Source organism: Kryptolebias marmoratus, linkage group LG21, assembly GCF_001649575.2.
Source record: "Kryptolebias marmoratus isolate JLee-2015 linkage group LG21, ASM164957v2, whole genome shotgun sequence".
Classification (NCBI taxonomy): domain Eukaryota; kingdom Metazoa; phylum Chordata; class Actinopteri; order Cyprinodontiformes; family Rivulidae; genus Kryptolebias; species Kryptolebias marmoratus.
In genome coordinates this window covers 22,519,087-22,538,262 of record NC_051450.1, presented here as the reverse complement: position 1 = coordinate 22,538,262, position 19,176 = coordinate 22,519,087, and the positions used below count along the sequence as shown (strand labels likewise).

The following is a 19,176-nucleotide window of genomic DNA, read 5'->3' as shown; positions in this document are numbered from 1 at the left end:
TTACTTTGTGGTAAAACATCTCACCCTTGATTAAAGGTTGGTGTAAACCCGCTCCACCTGTGTAGAGATCTCAGCCGAGACTCTGATCTCTGATTGGTTGATGTCGTTACAGCAACAACGACGGGACCGGGAGCTGAGGAAGCAGCAGGAGCGGGAGCAGAGGAGGAGGTACGAGGAGATGGAGCAGCTCCGCCGGGAGGAGGAGCGGAGGCATGCAGAGAGAGAGCAGGTAGGAAATCACCCAACTTACAAGTCCCCAAAACTGACAAGTCCCCAAAACTGACAAGTCCCCAAAAAGGTGGTTAATGGCTCAACAAAACTTCTTGATAGAGCAACTCTTTAATAACTTCCCATGAAAACGTGACAGGTTAAAAATAGAACATTGTGTAAAAGTTTAGGTCTCAAAGTCTTAAACCAGCCCTCAGTTCTTCTCGTTTGCTTTCAGGCAGCCAGACTTTCCTGTAATTTCCTAAAGTGGATCCTCAGACTATCTGAAGGTCTTTTAAAGTTTGTCTTTGGACTTTTTTTATCAACTGATTGCAAAGACTTCCAGAACAATATTAGTTCAGAGGAGAAAACCACAAATATTAAGATTTTCCTGCGGCGGATGGCTTCATTAACACTTTCCCTTTTCAGATATAAATATCTTCCTCCCTCACAGCTGATTTCATCCTGACTGTTGGAATAATCTGCACATCTTTCTGTTTCTCTAATTACACCCCCTGCAGCTCCTTTTTCTTTCATTTCTTATCTGTTTCTGATGAAGTCTCCAGTCTAACTGCTCCTTTATGAACCTTCTTCTGTCTGCCCTCCTTCTTATTTCCTGCTCTGCTGATGTCACTGGTTGCCTGGGGCTTCGATTTGCTTCTTTTCCGCCTGGTCGCTCTCTGATTGGCTGTGTCTGGCGCCTGATTGGTTAGGAGTATATCCGTAGGCAGCTGGAGGAGGAGCAGAGGCAGCTGGAGATCCTGCAGCAGCAGCTCCTGCAGGAGCAGGCTTTACTGCTGGTAACACAACGTGCAGACACACAAACAGAAACACACTTGTTCACTTTAGGCTGTTGGTTGAAGTGATCCTGAACACATCTGGGCTGTCATGACTTAAACCCACTGACTGGGTTTGCAGAGGTTCATCCTCTTGTGCACCAAAGGCAGAGCGCTGAGGGTGGCCCCGCAGGATGAGGAGAAACTAAAAGGTTTAATAAAAACATAATAAAAGCTGCAAACAGGAGTTCAGACCTGAAGGAACTCAAACTTCTGAAACATCTGAGCTGAATCTAGGTGAGAGAGGGATTCTGTGGTCAGTTAATATCTTACCTGCTGTAGATAGCTCAGTTTGGAGAAACTGGTTGAAGAGCTAACGGCTAATCCCAGATCTCCAAGGTTTCATTTTATAAACCTTTACACTACCGTCAGTTTCACATTAAACGTTTGTGGTTATTTCTGAGCACAGACAGCAGCAGCTCGCGCTAAAACACTTCCTGCAGGAATATTATAATATCTCTACCTGAAGAACTGCATAATGCAAAACTGACAAGGCTGCAAATGTTCATAAAATAGCATTTGCATGATTGGCTTTGATATTTTTGAGTCTGGAGTTGTTTCATGACGACAGATCTTGGCCCTGCTCAGATTAGCCGTTAGGTGGGCCCGAAATAATTTAGGTTTGCTTCTAAAACAGTAATTTGTTGATCAGAATAGATCCATAAACATTATTTAGCCTGACGCAACAAAACTGACTTACATTAGTCCATTTCAATCAGTTTAACCTTCAGAAAAGTAGAAGCAGATCAGGTTTTACCATCAAATCTGACCTTTATAAACTCCTGTCCTGTACATTTCAAAGGCAGGGGGCCTGAATCGTGTTTCCTCGCCTCAGTTTGACCTCCTGTCACCTGCGGTTTGTGTCTACTCTGCAGGAGTACAAGAGGAAGCAGATCGAGGAGCAGCGTCAGGCCGAGCGGCTGCAGAGGCAGCTGCAGCAGGAGCGAGCGTACCTGGTGTCGCTGCAGCAGCAGCAGGAGCCGCCGCGCCCGCCGCAGGACAAGAAGCAGCTCTACCACTACAAGGACCAGGCGCCGGGCAGCAACGACAAGCCCGCCTGGGCCAAAGAGGTACCCTGCAGGGCCGCAAACATTGACAGCAACCAAAAAGTCCAAAAAGATCAAACAAGTAAAATCTGCCAAAGCAGTCACTGATCCAGCTCAGGTTTTCCAATCTTTTCAAGTATCTTTTAAAAACAAAGCAAATTTATTACTTCTTGAGGCATAAAAACATATTAGTTTGGAACTGAAGCGTAAAAAGAGCTCCTGTAACTGAAAACCGGCTGCAAATATTCAAAACTAGAGATAAATTTCCCTTCATGCTTCATGTTTTCCTTCCTTTCAGGACAGATTCTTGAAGGATGCCGCTCTGATTTAACTGAACTTCTCCACAGACCAAAGGCACATCTGCGTGTTGGAAACCATTCATTTGTTTGTCATAAAACTGTCAGAAGTCCTGATTTTTCCATCTACAGATTCCCAGATCACATCAGAGCTCCAGCTGCAGGAATGTTTCTGGCAAACAGGAATGATCATTCTTGGTTTTATTTTTACAGAAGAAACTTCAGAGCGGCGGTCTGCTGTCGTGTTAAAGAGTTTAACTGGTAGTAATGAGTGATGGGTGTGAAGGGGTGAAGGGGTGAGGACAGATGGAGGGAAGGTGGTGAACCAGGAAGTGAGGGCAGCAGTGAAGAGGAGGAGGTACAGAAAGGTGGTTGATCCACGCTGCTGTAATAAAAATAAACTGGCACGGCCACAGTCGACACTGCGTGAGATTTTTGGCAGCCATCTTGCTAGGTGCTACACTCTGTACTGTTTACATGTTGGAGCTATAAGCTGTCATCTGCCCAAAAACACATCACAATATTCTAAAAGAAATGACTCAGTTTGGTTTCTTACAGAATCCTCCGGGGACAAATTCTCTTTTTTTGTTCCTAAATGTTTTCATGGGTGGACCTCCTGAGTCGTCCTTTCCCTGGAAACGTTTTTGTTTACTTGTTGTTTTGTAAACAACCGCTCTCCAGGTGATGCGCCGAGCTCAGAGCAACTCCCCCCGCCTCCCTCAGAAGAAGTACCACTCCTTCAAGCTGACGCGGGGCGTGGACCTGGAACAGCTCCTGCAGCTGCCCGGGTACAAACCTCCCAGGCCCCGCCCCCCCTCCTACCCCGCCCACGTCAGCCCCTCCAGGGACCACCACCACGTCCCCCGCGTCCGCATCACCTGCGTCCCTGAACCGGAGTACACTGAGGTGGTGATGCGGCGGGGGAGTCCCGGCAGGAGCCCCATCAGGGTCCCTGACTCCAGGGGCCGCAGTCCAGCCCGCCGGGTCAGTCAGAACCGGAAACGGACTCGTCTTCCAGACTAACCCTGACCTGTCTCTGTTCACAGCTTCATTTCTCTAACCAGGTGACCTCACATCCTTTAACTCTGCAGCTCCAAGAACCACCTGGGTTCTCTGTGGACATCGAGGCTTTTCATCATTTTAACTGAATAATCAGACTAAGTCCTGATCCTGATCCTGATCTGGATCCGGATCCTGATCACGATCCTGATCCTGATCCTGATCCTGATCCTGATCTGGGTCCTGATCCTGATCCTGATCCTGATCCTTGAAGTTTGAAGGATGTGATGTTTGTAAAAATGCAGACTGACTTCCTTCTTTGGACTCTTGAGTCTCGATCTCAGTCCTGCAGAGTTCAGAACCTCCTCGGAGGCACGTCTCCAGTCCTGGGGAGGTCAAAGTCCACCTCGTTCGGTTCTCGGGTTCCGGGTCGTAATAAAACTCATCCGGTCTTTACCAGGTTTGAAAAATACTGAAATTTATCCTAAAATGATCAGAAACACCCAACAGATTCCAGCTTTGCTCTAATTTTTCATCCTAAACGAAGCTCCTGGTCACTGCGGCAACAAAACCAGCCCAAACCATCAACCCTCCACCTCCGTGCTTCACAGTTAGGAGGCGTTTCGTTTGGAAGACGTGGACTCTCTCTTCCCCCCGACTGGAGGCGTCTCTCTGTCCTTTTGTCACTAATTCTTTCTCCTCCGCAGCCTTTCTTCTTCTCTGCTTCTCTTCTGGCTTTTATTTAAAGATGGTTTCAGTTTTTAAATTTATAAAAACGGTTTTAAAGCTGCTTTTTTTCCCCTCTAGTGTCGTTTTCTAACAGCTAACAAACTTTCCTCCTCCAGGCTTCTTTCTTGTCCTTTTCTGAAATGTTTTAAAGGTTACCCTTCATGCTGTCATTTTAAACCATAAATCAAAGCTTTAAAAAAAGGTGTGAAACACCTGAGTCAGGGCCATGCTGTAGCTCCGCCCCCTGGTGGCTGTTGGTGGACAGATGGAGGACAGGTGGAGCGTCCCTCAGCTCTGATTCAGAGGACATATTTCCACCACATTCAAAGTTTTCTGCTCTAAAATCAGAACTTCAGACTCTTTTCTGCAACATTTAGAGTAAAAATCTGTGAAATTTGAAGCGTTTAAACCGCTCTAATTTTTTTTATCAATTTCAAATCCTCCTCAGTTTACTGATTTAACTACTAATTTAAATCTAAAGTCTCATAAATATGATCAAATATTTATTATTTGTTATTTATTATAATATATTATTGTTTATTGTAACAAAGAAATCATATTTTATAAATAATTAAAACTTTGATTCTCAGCTTCAGTTTCTAAACTTCAAATCAGAGCTCAAAAAAGTTGAATTTATGATTACATTTTTGTTTTTGCACAAATAACAACTAATTAACGTCAATAAATTAATTTGTTTTTATCGCCTGAAACTAATAATTAACACTAACAAACTAACAGTCTCATGAACTAGTTAATAAAAGATGTTTAAATGCCTAAAACCCATAAAAATGAAAGCGCTGACCTTTGACCCCGGGCTGACGGCGCTCTGCTGTTTGTGTCAGGTGGAGGAGCAGTTTAAGATGAACAGACAGACTTCTCCTACGTTTCAGCATAAAGTCTCCAACCGGATCTCGGACCCGTCTCTGCCGCCTCGGTCCGAGTCGTTCAGCAGCGGAGGGATCCAGCAGGCCCGGACTCCGCCCATGCACCGCTCCGTCGAGCCGCAGGTCAGAGCCCTACCCTCACTGAAGTGGCTGCACTGTGGCTTTACTGCTAAAGTTCTGGTTGCTCAGTATCTTACCTGCGGCAGGAAGCAGTCAGAGTGATCCCAGTTTGGAGAATCAGGGAGAATTTCTGATGATGTTGTCAAGTTATTCAGGAAGTGCCTCAGGCTGCACAGGAAGTGTCTCAGGCTGCACAGGAAGTGCCTCAGGCTGCACAGGAAGTGCCTCAGGCTGCATAGGAAGTGCCTCAGGCTGCACAGGAAGTGCCTCAGGCTGCATAGGAAGCACTACAGCTAGCTTTGTGCTTGACGTAAAATCCACAGAACTTCATGGAAAGTTAATGGAAATTACATTTATGTGAAAATGCAGCGGGAGCGCTGAATGACTGAAATGTGTTGAAAAAGTTGAATTGTAAAAGCTTAAAAATGCAGAACAGTAGCGAAATGTACCAAATCAGATGGTAAAATTAGCTAAATTCAGCTAAGAGCAGTAAAACAGATGCTAAGACTAAATTAAGCAAAGTAGTAGCCACAATTAGCAAAAGTGTAGCTTAAAGCTAAAAGGAACAGAATGATAGCTAAAAGTAGCAAAGTTGTGGATAAGAAGAATGGTAGGTAAAAGCTAAAATTGGTGCTAAATGCTAAAAGTAGCAGAAGGGTTGCGAAAATGAGCAAATTTGTTGCTAAAAGATAAAAAGAGCATAGTAGTAGCTAAAAGCTAAAATTAGTTAATTGTAGCTAAAATGAGCAAAACAGATGCTAAAACTAAAATCATTAGAAAGCAGCAAAACTAATAAAACTTTAGCTAAAAGCTAAAAGCAGCTTAAGAAGAAAAAGCAGCTGAAGCAGATTTAAAAGAGAACAAAGTTTTGAGGAACAGAAGAGATTTATGAGGAAAGTATCTTTAAATAAAGTTAAATGTTTAAAGGATAAAAGTTACAAAAACCAGAAGTCACAGCAGCCGTCAGCTGAACGAGCCGAACGTTTTGATTTATAAACAGCTAAAACGGCACAGTCAGCAGAAGGACTTTGTACAGAGGAGATTCAGTGAAGCCTCTCCAACAGATCTGAGCTCTTTAAGGACGGAGTTTGGTTTTGTTTTTTTTAGCTGGTATTGATTGGGATTAAGTACCTCAGAGCAGCTGAAGTGCATCAGCCGCATTAGGCTGTTTGGATGAAGTGCTGCTCTGAAACACGGTGCTGCGGAGCGGCTTTATTTTAGTTTTTCCCATGAGGTGAAGCTGGCCCGGACAGCGGGAAACAGGGAATGTTGTTGTTTTTAACCTTTATTCTCACCTTCATCACTCCTCCTGCATCACTTCCTCCTGACCTGCTTCACTCAAAGAAATCCTGATCCTGCTCTTCCTCTTCCTGCACCTTGCTTGTTTCCTGCCTGTGTGTGTGTGTGTGCGTGCGTGTGTGTGTGTGTTCAGATGGCCCACCTGGTGCAGGTGAAGAGTCACGGCCTGTCAGGCTCCCAGTCTCTGTACGACCCCCACGGCGTGTCCTCCACCTCGGCGTCGCCCTCCCCCTCCCGGCCTCCCATGCCCCGGCAGAACTCCGACCCCACCTCCGACACCCCTCCCGCCCCGCCCCTGTCCCGCCTGGCGCCCCCCCTCGACAAGCTGGACCGCAGCTCGTGGCTGCGGCAGGACGACGACATGCCGCCCAAGGTTTCTGCATGACCCGCCTGTGTGTCTGTCTGAGAGCGCAGCCGCAGACTTTACTCTTCTTCTCACTTCTCATTTTGCTTCTGATTTTTGGTTTCTGGTTTGTTTCATTTGGAGTTTTTGGTTTGTTTGTTTTAAAGAATTTTGACAACAGATTAGATTCTCAAAGTCCACCTTTTTAAATGTGATAAACGAACAGAGAGCCTCTCTGGTGAACACAGGTTTACCTTTTCTACATTTAAAGAAAACACCATCTTCCAGCTCTCAGGTTTTCTGTATCAGAACATCAGATCAGATCTTTATCAGGTTCTAAAATGAGTCGATTCTGACCTCAAGTGAACAAAAACAACAGAATCCACTGAACCGTCATTTATTCAACAAAAACAAAAGGTCTGCTTCTCTCTGAAGCAGCTAATCTACAACCGAACGGTCCAGAACCAGAACCAGAACCTCAGAGAGCTGAGCAGAAACCAATGAGCTGAAGCAATGCTGGAAAGAAGAGTGGGCCACAACTCCTCCACAACCATGAGAGACAAACAGGAACCACTGAGAGTTCTGCTGCTGGACGAGGTTCTACAACCTGCTGGTTGTTGAGTAAACAATGACTCAGTGGAACCTGTTGTTTTTTGACTTGAATCATTTTAGAACCAGATCAGTTTTAAAATGTTCTAAAACCCCAGAACTGAAGGCTACCAAACCTCAGCAGATGTTTCTGTCCCATTATTTGATTTAAAGAATGGTTTAGATTAAAGTTCTGATTCAGTTGAAGGTTTTTGCAGGTCCTAACTGTCTTCATGTTGACGTTTCTGTGTCTCCAGGTTCCTCAGAGGACCACCTCCATCTCTCCTGCTTTGGTCAGGAAGAACTCTCCTGGAAACGGTCCTGGACTCGGTCCTCGGCCCGGCGCTCACCTCATACGGGCCAGGTACATCCACACACACACACACACACACACACACACACACACACACACAGGGAGAACGCTGTAAGGTGGAACGGGATTCAAACCGTTTCCTTCAATGACCGAGACGCCGCTGTGTTTGCGTTGCCGTAGCAACCCCGACCTGCGGAGGACGGATATTTCCATGGATACGCCTCTGAAGAGGACGAGCAGCGGCAGCTCCTCCAGCTCCAGCACCCCGAGCTCCCAGGGAGGCTCCAACGAGCGAGGTGAGTCCGTCCACTTCCTGCGTCCAAAACTCCGTCCTGGACCCTCAAACAGCCCAAAGTGGACCACTTTCACTAAACAGGACCTCACTTTGAAGCAGTTCCCTCGATTTGTTACCTCAAAAATCAGATTTTATGTTTAGTTTCTCAAACGTTGTTGATTTTACTGAGCTAACGAAGTGGTCGGAGCTTCTCAGATGTTGTCACTGGTCGGTTGGAACGTTTCTCCTCGTCTCCGTTCTTGTTTTCTTCAGATTTCCTCTCTTTGTGTTTTCAGGTAATTCTGCTGCGAAAACTGAGAGCTCCTCACTTTCTTCCCACGACACCAAAGACGACAGCAGAGATCTGACGCGACCCAGCCGGCCCGCAGTGAGTCCAGCATTTCCAACACAAACGTCCCGTGAACATTAAATACACGTGTCTTTGAACGCACCATGCTGCGGCCCGTTCTCCCTCTCACCCTCCATCTTTTCTTCCACAGCCTCTCAGAGTTAGAAAGAAAACTTTAGATGAGGTCGTCCCTCCTCCTTCCCTTCATCCGTCTCTTTTACACAGACGTACACAAACCCAACAAGAACATAAATTAATATTTGTGACATTTTATTAAGGCTGCCAAAGCAAAACATGCAGCTCGGGTGGGAAAAGTGCGCTGTGACAAAAATGGAGGTCAATGGGATTTTGGAGAACCTTTGGAGCTCCAAGGCTGCGTTCACACTGCAGGCAGAAGTGCTTCTGGTCTTCCTGCTCTCCAGAAGCTTGTTAAACCTTCAGTCATTTAAATCAGATGCATCAAAGTAGAGAAACACCTAAAACCTGCAGGATGGTGGCCCTCTGATCTATCGATACCAGCCTGATTGGGTCGATCCTTGAGTTAATTGCTGCTGTCAGGACATTGTTTCCGTTCCAGAAGTCGAATATAACAAAGGATGAAGCAAGCATGTTAGATATTAATTTAGTCAGCTTTGATTAAACAACTCCAGAGCTGATTCACACACGCCCACATGTGCAGCCTCCATATTGACTGGTGTGAGCACGCCGGGCTGCGTGTCGCGTCACGTCTGCTTCAGGACTGTAAACTGTTTTTAATGAAGCCACCGTGGGAAAAGGATCCAAACTGAAGTGTGGGCGTAGCCTCCAGCTCCGACTTCCCAGCAGAACCATCGTTCAGTTGAAACGGGTCACAGAAAGTTGGACTTTCCAGCACCGAGCTGCTGCTCTGAAATCTTTTTAAACAATCGCAGGTTAAGTTGGAGGATTTTTTCAGAACTGGCAGTTAATGAGGTCACATTCGGACGTTTAACCTTAAAATCTTTGACAAACCACCTCCTCTCGCTCCCACATCTGTATGTGGCGCCGCCAGGCCCCGCCCCCGCTCGGACCCAGACACGTTGCTCACCTCTGCGCTCACGTTTCATTTCCACAATCACACTCTTTCTCTTTCTTCTTCCATTTCCCCGTCCCTCTCTTCCCCATCAGGAGGAGTTGGTAAGATTAAACCCCCTCCCCTCCCCCGCCCACCTCACCTCAGCTTGGTCCACTTCCTGTCCCTCCCGTCCACTTCCTGTCCCTCAGACCTACCTGCTCCTGTGATGTGGTCTCTAAATCTTCATGGTTGCTTCTGTTATTTTGCTGTGATGCGTCCGAGCAGCGGCCATATTGCTGCTGAATTTTATCACCTGAAACAATCAGATTTCTATAAAAACCTTCAGTTTATTTGAGTTTATTTATGTTCAACAAGTTTATAATAAGTCATCTCATGGTGCCGTAAGACAGGAACATTTCAGTTCCACTAATTCCAAATTTGATCTAAATTAATTACTTTAAAATTAAATCTATTATAAGTAATCATAAATTGAAAAAAGCATGAGAAACAAACTTTATTTTTATGTTTTTTTATTTAATTAAAATTTTTAATATTTTTTTTATTTGTTTATTTTTCTATTTTTTTAAATATATAAATTTTACTAATTCTGCCTTTTATACATTTTATTATGAATAGTCTTTATTCAATATTAATGATTTAATATGGTAATTAAAGTTTATTTTACTACTTTTATTTTTTTTACTTATTATTTTACTTATAATTTTTTTCAAATAATTTTCTTTTTTATTTGAAATATTCAATTTTTTATTTATTACATTATTATAACATTTTTTTGTTTAATAATAATTATTTTAAATATTTATTTTGTCAGTATTAACTTTGTAAAATAACTTTAATTTTCTTTATTTCATATGATTATTATTTAAAATCTACTTATTTTTATCAGTTTTGTGTTTTCTCTTAGATAAGTTTTGTTTTTTATACTTTAAACTGAAGCAATCCAAACTGAAGCAATCCAGATGAAGTTTATTAATTCTTTAAAAACTTGTGACAGGATGAAGTTTTGGAGATCTGACCTCTGAAAGCAGCTGCAGTTTGCCGACACATCCGACGCATCACAGCTTCAGTTTGTTTCTTGGTGGCTGCTGACTGTGAACTTTGACCTTTAACTCTGAGGCATGTCTGTCTCTCCTCCTGCTCGCCGCCCTCCTCGTGACGAAGATTTCCTCGTTTTAACTTTAAATACTAACAGCCTGCATGACATCTGTTTTGTTTCTTTTCTTCCTGTTTTTATTTTCTCAGAAGTAATTTTGTTTTTAATTTTTTTGTGGCAGCTGCAGTCAGATGTTCAGATTCAAACCAAATGAAGCTTCTGCTCTCCAGGCTTTTATTTTGGTTTAAACAAACAGGAAGTGTTTACTTTATGACAATGAGGGGCGGAGCTGAACGGCAACTTCTCCGTCCTCAGGACCTGACGGCTCTGGCCAAAGAGCTGCGGGAGCTGCGGCAGGGGGAGGAGACCAGCCGCCCGCCCGTCAAAGTCACCGACTACTCTTCATCCAGCGAGGAGTCGCACAGCAGCGAGGATGAGGAGGGAGAGGGCGGAGCCAACGATGGGACGGTGGCCGTCAGCGACATACCGCGCATCATGTGAGCTGATTTTATAATTAAATTTATAGTCAATCTGCCACAAATAATCAACCTTAGAAGGTGAAAAATGGCTGTGATCGGTCATATTTACAGGTATTGAGCTAAAATGTGGGGTGGTTGTAGCTGAGAGTCATCCCTAACACGAACTCTGAGAGCTCACTGATCGAATCGTTGACAAGGAGCGCTACTTTTACCGATCTGAAGCCGTGATGTCTCACTAACTGCAGCTGATCTGAAACCAGTTTGTCTGTGAGATGTTTAAAAATTCTAAATAAAGTTTTTTTTGTCTTTCAGGCCTCCGGCGAGTCAAAGTACGAACGAGTCCTTCGGCGTGATGGGAGGCCACAATGACGCCCACGACGACTCGTACGGAGACAACTCGCAGGACAGCACCCTCATGATGCGGGAGGTGAGAGACGACCTCTGACCTCTGACCTTTGCCTAATGACTTCCTGCCGACTCCACAGTCACCCCTGAAAAGCTGGACATCCAGATGTTGTCCGCAGCACAGCTGGTTTATTTCACTTTTTGTTAAAAACAGTCTGACAGAGACTCTTCAACTGGTTTAGGAACTCTTGTTCTGTTGTAGGTTTAATTTATTAAAAACTCAGATTTGAGTAACTTTTTTTCCATAAATGATTCATTTCTATTTGCTAAACCCCATTTTTAGTTATTTATTGAACATGTCTGCTCTATTGGGTTAATTGTATATATTATAAATTTAATTAGTGTGATTTATGGGCTTTAAGTTATTTGAATTAAATATACAGTTTGAGTAGAAATATATATTTTTATGTCTAAAACCCAAAGAGGACGTTGGATCTTAAACACAGATGAGCGTGAGGTCATTAACACCTCTCTGCATCACCTGACCTGTCAATCAAAGCCTCACCGCACAGCAGCCCCGCCCCTTTTCTTCTCTACTTCCAGAGGCATAGGGGACGGAGGCGGAGCTCCACCGCCAGCAACGGTTTCCCTGGCAACGCTAATCTGTTCCTTGGCAACACCAATCTCCCAGATTTGGTGCAGCAGAGCTCCTCCCCCCTGGCCTCCCCCGGGGACGCCTCCGGGGTCCAAGTAGGTGGAGATTCTGGATTCTGGCCCCGCCCCCTGGGAACCTCCAACCCTCCCCTGCCTTGCCTGAACCCGACGGACTGTTACCCTGACTCCTCCCCCTCTCCTCACCCCGACACCTGTCCACAAACAGATTTAAAAGCTGCTCTGTGGATTAAATTATTATTTTTTTAGGACAAAAACCCTGAACTCTGAATGTCGCCTGCTGCCTTGAAAGGCGGGTGATCATGTGTTTGTGTTTATTCGTCTGTTAGCAAAATATTATATAAACTGAGTGTCGGAGTGTGTGTTGGGGGATGACTCCCGGCTACTACCACACCAGCTGACTGGGTTTTTGTGTTGGCTAAGCTCATTTAACTGTGGCGGCCATCTTGAATCAGGATGACTCCAAAAGTTAATCTGTGCAGCTGAACCCCAGTGATTATTTTCTGAAAAATTCTTTAAATTTCTTTCATTTCTGCCAAGATATTTTGCTAACAAACAAACACAGGTGTTACATGGTCGTCCGCTTCGTTTCCTGTTTGATTCTGCCCCGCCTTGGCTCCAGTGATTTCCTTACAAATGGAAGGAACAAAGTGGATTTCTTCCTTCTCTTATTTCTGTTTTCCAGCCTCTGATCCAGGAAGTAGCCTCCACCTCGTTTTTCAGTAAATGAAACAGGAAGGAAATACAGGAAACACTGATGAGGACGACGGTCCAAGTCCAAAGACCGCTTTACCCAACATATCGTGTTTCCTTTATTTTGACACCTGTTTTATCCAGCCTAACAAACCATAAAACAGACAGCGTGACTGTTGTTGTGTTTGTGTTTTCAGTTCGGGATGGGCGGCAGCGGCGGTTCCAAAGCTTCCTTCACTCCGTTTGTCGATCCGAGGGTTTACGGGACCTCCCCGACTGATGATGATGATAAAAACACCGCCGCAGGTGCGTTTCGTCCTTTAATGAAGCTTCAGTATTGGGAGGAAATCCTTCTCGTTCTCAGCTCCAGTCCCTTCAGTCTTACTCAGGACAACAGAGAAGTAAATAAAAAAGAAACCGTGATGTTTTGGTTTGTTGTCCTGCAGCGCTGTTCGCTGATGAGCTCCAGAAACAGGAGCAGGAGCAGGCGAGGCTCAACGAGGCCCGGAAGATCTCCGTGGTCAACGTGAACCCAACCAACATCCGGCCGCACAGCGACACGCCCGAGATCCGAAAATACAAGAAGCGCTTCAACTCCGAGATCCTCTGTGCGGCTCTGTGGGGTGAGAAGTCAAAAACAACAACCTCACTGTGAAATGAATGACTGTGGGTCCAGGAAACAAGAGATCTGTGTGTTTGCAGGAGTGAACCTGCTGGTGGGGACGGAGAACGGCCTGATGCTGCTGGATCGAAGCGGACAGGGCAAAGTTTACAACCTGATCAATCGAAGGCGCTTCCAACAGATGGACGTCCTGGAGGGCCTCAACGTCCTGGTCACCATCTCAGGTCGGTCAACCTCTGACTTCCTCATATTCATTTACTAGAGGAAAAGTTTCTTGATTTTGTTTTGCACAAATGAAGTTTTAAATTATGTGTAGATCAGGGGTGTCAAACTCCGTTCCTCGAGGGTCGCTCTCCTGCATGTTTTAGACGTGTTCCTGCTTTAAAACACCTGGTTTAAATGGACGACTTGTTGCCGTGCTCCTGGAGAACCTGATGATTTGGTGAGGAGATGATTAAACCATTTGAATCAGGTGTGTTGGAGCAGAAACACCTAAAACCTCCAGGACAGCGGAGCCTCGAGGGCTGGAGTTTGACACTCCTGGTCTAGATCGTAGCTCATGATAATAATATTCATTATCTTGTTCAAAGTTAAGAAATCTGTAATGAACTCGACAGAGGACACGGAGCACGTTTGACAAAGTTCATATCAAAAGTGAAACTGGTGGGAGTCCCGAAACGTCTCAGGAAGCACACAGGAATTTCTGAGGGGGAAGAGAACAGATTAGCGTCTGAAGGGGAGTCAGAGAAGTCAACAAGACTCAGAATGAAAGCTACTAACCTTTTCAGGATCTGAACGAGGCAATCGGTCCAGTTGGTGTATTTCTTCAGGAAGCCTTTGGTTCTTGAAAAATAAAGAATTCACTTCCAAACTAATCCTGTTCGGCCGACACGATGTGAATAATCCCACTCTCTCCAGAGAGAAAACAGAGTGGTAGGCGAGAGCAGAGACGTCACAATCAGCGGAGTGGGAGCCTGACCCAAAACTCAGAGGGTTAGACGGGTCATACTCAGAGGCAGAGATCAGATCACTTATCCAAACGTCAGACAGAACTCGGAGGTCAGGGCACAGAAAACAGGTCGATGTTCGGGAATCAGAGGCTTGGCAAAAACCCTGCAAGGCGAGGCAGGAAAGTCCAGGAGCAAGGTGAAAGTTAGGAGATCAAACATGGAGATAACGCTGGACATCTACTGACAAGAGCTCTCAATAATCTGGCAGAGAATGGGAGACAGGAGTGTTTTAATAAGTTTTATTGGTGGCAGAACAAGCAGCAGACAGACACAAAGCGTGACAACACCTGCAGCGGTGTTTTTATCATCATAAAAAAGAGAGAGAGAGAGAAAGCAGTCGAGCAAGGTGCTGAAAGTTACAGAAGAGTAAAAACCATCCCTGTGAGATCCAAGGAGAGAGTAGTGGGAGGGAAGTTTCCAGCCTGAATCTGAGCTCATATGACAAAAAATAATTTTCTGTTTTTGCTGTTAGAAAGCAAAAAAATAAATTTTGAGAAAAAAGTTTTAATCCTCTTTGCAGCTCAGTGATGTTCAGTTTGAATAAAACTTCAGTTTGACTCAACGTGCTTGACCAGACCTCCCCTCACCCAAATTAAAGACGAGTTATTCAGGCTGTAATCACATGTGTGATGATCAGAAAGAAAAGTTAGAAACTAATAATAAACTCTTTAACTGCCTGCCTGGTTCGGATTTCTCCGGCTGGCCCCAGGAAAGCAATCAGCTGCCCTCCTGTCCAACTTTATCTCCACCAAATCAATGCCTGCCCACTGAAACTAGCAGGTCTTTTATCACACACTGCTAACGGCATCAATCGCAAAGAAGAAGACCCCCTTTTCACATCTCCTGGAAGAAACGTCCAGGAAGCTCCACTGCAGATAGAATCCAGTGGATTTAACTGAAACTTTCAGAAAGTAACCACAGGAGGAGCATCTACAACTGATTAACCTTTGAACTCAACCTGATTCAAGATGGATGCCACAGATAATCACCTTTAGCAAACACTAAATGACTATAAATCTGTTATTTTTACAGATATGGAGCTAAAACCTGAAGTAGTTGTATATGAAAGTCATCCTCAACACATAATCTGACTAACAGATTTATTTGGCATAAAGAGCAGCAGGAAATATGCATTTATTTAAAAAAATGTTAGTTTCATTATACGTATTGTTTATGCTCATATGTATCATAACAAAAAGAGAAATAAAACATGATATATGTTTGGTATATTTTGATTTGAAGACAACCAAAAAAAGAAAATAATGCAATGGTTTAAATTTAGAAAAAGAGTACTTTATGTTAAAACTTCAGCATGGTGGGCAGTTTGTATTCCTTCATTATTATGGTCTTTATTTTAGTATTCTCTGGTTTACAGGTCAAATCGAACACAGAATGTGATAGAAATCAAACTCCAACACACAAACACGGATGATAAGTGTGATATTGTTTTTCAGGAATGTTTTTTTTTTTTTTCTGTCCTGCATTTTTGCATCCAGGGAAGAAGAACAAGCTGCGAGTTTACTACCTGTCTTGGCTGAGGAACAGGATATTACACAACGACCCAGAAGTGGAGAAGAAACAGGGCTGGATCACAGTTGGAGAGCTGGAGGGCTGCGTGCACTACAAAGTCGGTATGTTGTCAGCACATTTCCTTTTAAATCAGCTCTTTATTCACAACATAAGAACCTTTTTTTTTCTTTTAGTGAGTTTGTAATAAAGTTAACAGAAAATAGATTCTTTAACAAAAGTTTAGTCTTTTTGTGGCTCATCTTTTGCTTCATCTCTAACTTATTTTTGTGTTTTTCTGCAGTGAAATATGAGAGGATTAAATTCTTGGTGATTGCTTTAAAGAACTCAGTTGAAATCTACGCTTGGGCACCTAAACCTTATCACAAGTTTATGGCCTTTAAGGTAATAAGAATGTGCTTTGGGTTTTTTAAAAACAGACATATTTGTATTAAAGAGAATAAGAGCTAACGAGCTAAAAGGCTAACGCTGAAAGGGAAATATAACACTTTATAGATTAAACATATAGAAAGTAATAATTTATCTTGACAAAATCAAATTAAAGTTTGTGTTTTAAGCCTCAGCGCTCGTAATCTGAAACCAGATTAAATAAAATAAATATTCAGGAAAAAGCATCTGATTATAAACAAACAAAAAGCTGCAGAAAATATTGAATTTTTAAAATTCTTTCTGATATATTTTACTGTTTTTTGTTGTGGTTTGTAATCATCTTTGTATTATGATATTATTAATAATAAATCTTTGTTGACACTAATTAATATATGTTTAGAAAGTTGATAGTTTTGAATTTGAATAGGTAATAATGAAAAGAAAGAAATATTTTGATGTGTATCACTTTGTTGATCAAACCTATTAATATATTAAGACAAATTGGACTCAAATGCTGTGTCTAACCAAGTAAATTTAGCTCTGATGAGGGTAGAAATATCAGTTTTACAGACTTCTCCTTCAAAATGATGGTTTGGATGTCTTTTTTGCATAAATTTTGCATAAAAGCTGTTAAGAAGAGCTAACATTTGGATGGCTGGGTCACAGCATTTTAATCGTTTGCCACCAGTCTTTCACAGATCTGCAGCATCGCCCCCAGCTGGTAGACCTGACCGTGGAGGAGGGCCAGAGGTTAAAGGTCATCTACGGCTCCATTGTTGGTTTCCATGTCATTGATGTGGACTCTGGAAACACCTATGACATTTACATCCCCTCACATGTAAGACTGTGTTTGTGTTCTGGTAAAGATGCATTACAGGGACCTTTATTTATCATCTGCCTTTTAGGAACCTTGGATTATGAGAACCGGTCCTATTAGTGTAAACTAAATAAAACCTGTGTGTTTATGTATGTTCTGGTACGTCAGAACTTCATATTTATCACCTGCTTTATGGACTGGTTCTCATAATAAGAAATAAATAAATATTAATGAGACTTAACACTTTTTATTAAAAGTGAAGGCCGGTTAAAAGTAAGTGAGGGATTTTGTGAGTGAATGAAATTAAAATTTGAAGTGTGTAAATGAACAAGGCTGTAAATAATTCATAAAAAATAGAGAAAAAAAGAAAATGACTGAATTTCTTTTAGTTAGTGTGAAGATTGTATTAATAAAATTATGAATATTGAATGGCAATGGATGGATGTGGTGAAATGATGTGTATTATTAGGTGAATGAATCAGTGAGGTCATTAAATTAATGCAGTCATTATGCAGGTGAAATAAATCTGTGAGTGAAGCTAATTAAAGCTTGAAAAAGTGATTAAAAGCTGAATGAACGAGTGATGGAGCAGGTGGGCCCGTGTCCTCCTCTAACCCCGGTTTAGTTACAGTCAGAGATGGATGGGGGAAGGAGGTGGTAACCATAGCAACCGCCTCTCCTTGCTTTTAGCAGCCATGAATCAGCCTGTGCTCATGTCTGTTTCCATAGTGACTGTGTGGCTGAGGAGTAGGGGAAATTTATTGTTGCAGCAGTTTCCTCTCTCTCAGGGTGGGAAACTGGCGGCTGGAAGGAGTCGGCAGCTCCTAACCCCCTGGCTCCACCCACTCACCCCTCACATGTGTTGTACTTTCAGATCCAGGGTCAGGTGACCCCTCACGCCATCGTGGTTCTGCCCAAGACGGACGGCATGGAGATGCTGCTGTGCTACGAGGACGAAGGTGTCTATGTCAACACCTACGGACGCATCACTAAAGACGTGGTGCTGCAGTGGGGCGAGATGCCCACCTCTGTTGGTACGTCAGTCAACTACCCTGACCCCTGACCTTTAAAAGGTTCTCAGCAGAACATCTCTCACCCTGTCATCTTCAACACACCTTTTGTTTTATTTATGAGAAGCTAAAAGAATTCTGGTGTGAAGGTGTGAATAAATCATTTTTTATTGCTTCATACTCACATTTTTATTCAAAAACAAAGTCCACCCTCTTTCAGTTTTAGGGGTTTTCTGTATCAGGACATAATAAAATCTAACCTCAAGTGAACAAAAACTCCCAACAGATTCCACCGTGTCATTATGTATTAAACAAAACCAAAACGTTAAAGCTGTGAGTGAAAAACTGGTTCCAGCCTCCGGATCTCAGAGGTTCAGGATCAGGAGCTGCTGATTAACCGAGTTCTGCTGCTCTGGAGCTACAGGTGTGTGTGAACACAACGCCAAGGTGGAAAAACATCAGCAATGACCTCAGAGAAGCAGCTGCTGCTGCCCATCAATCTGGGAAGGGTCAAAGGTCATTTCCAAACTATTAGAGTCCATTGTTCTGAGAAGCATTTAAGACAGCTGCTGATCTTCACCCTGAAGGTCAGACCGTGCAGTGCTCAGAGAAATGAGCTCCATCAGACTCTACAGGCCTCAATTAGCAGATTAAAGGTCAAAGGTTAAAGCCTCTTCCCTCTAAAAACAACATGGCAGCTCGACTTAGGTTCATCTGAAGGAACCACAGGACTTCTGAAGGTTTTACAAGCTGCTGGATCAGGAACTGGGACCCGTTTTTCAAGCACGCTTATCTATGTTCCTGCAGTGGTGTGAACAGGAGAGCTGCCAACTCATGATAATCAGGTTTTACAGCAAAGCCAGAATAATCAGCAAGCAGCAGAACCACATTCTGTTATCTCCAGCTGCCCTGTTCTGTCAGAGCTGCAGAAGTTCTCAGCAGTTCTTCCATGTTGAAACCAGTAGAAAACAACTCAAAGGAAAGAACACCAGTGTTAGTTACAGAAGCATAACGTCTGAGTGAGACCAAGCTAACCCATTAGTTGGTCTCATCTTCTTGCAGCTCTGAAAACGTTCTCTCCGAACTCTGATGTTCTGATCAGAAGCTGCTGCCGCTGAGGCGGAGGCGTCCTCGAGGTGTGATTGGCTCGAGTGCCGAGTCTTTTCCTGTCCAGTCCGCCTCCGTTATGTGTGTTTTACTTC

General features: G+C 43.5%; 1 protein-coding gene across 3 annotated transcripts in view; it reads left to right on the top strand.

Moving 5' to 3' along the window:
* The window catches only part of tnikb (TRAF2 and NCK interacting kinase b), a 129,943-nt gene that overhangs the window by 106,471 nt on the left and 4,296 nt on the right, over nucleotides 1-19,176 (top strand). Inside the window, exons 12-27 of one of the 3 annotated variants that reach the window (XM_037973133.1) lie at nucleotides 113-229; nucleotides 1,919-2,113; nucleotides 3,067-3,369; nucleotides 5,004-5,120; nucleotides 7,605-7,711; nucleotides 7,841-7,956; nucleotides 8,231-8,322; nucleotides 10,746-10,927; nucleotides 11,222-11,336; nucleotides 12,817-12,925; nucleotides 13,066-13,242; nucleotides 13,322-13,465; nucleotides 15,748-15,882; nucleotides 16,062-16,162; nucleotides 16,836-16,985; nucleotides 17,839-17,998. In XM_037973133.1, the coding sequence (XP_037829061.1) occupies nucleotides 113-229; nucleotides 1,919-2,113; nucleotides 3,067-3,369; nucleotides 5,004-5,120; nucleotides 7,605-7,711; nucleotides 7,841-7,956; nucleotides 8,231-8,322; nucleotides 10,746-10,927; nucleotides 11,222-11,336; nucleotides 12,817-12,925; nucleotides 13,066-13,242; nucleotides 13,322-13,465; nucleotides 15,748-15,882; nucleotides 16,062-16,162; nucleotides 16,836-16,985; nucleotides 17,839-17,998 (2,320 nt within the window). Of the gene's footprint in view, nucleotides 1-112; nucleotides 230-1,918; nucleotides 2,114-3,066; nucleotides 3,370-4,955; nucleotides 5,121-7,604; nucleotides 7,712-7,840; nucleotides 7,957-8,230; nucleotides 8,323-10,745; nucleotides 10,928-11,221; nucleotides 11,337-12,816; nucleotides 12,926-13,065; nucleotides 13,243-13,321; nucleotides 13,466-15,747; nucleotides 15,883-16,061; nucleotides 16,163-16,835; nucleotides 16,986-17,838; nucleotides 17,999-19,176 lie in introns of all 3 variants that reach the window. The other 2 variants (XM_037973132.1, XM_037973134.1) reach the window with 2 other exon arrangements.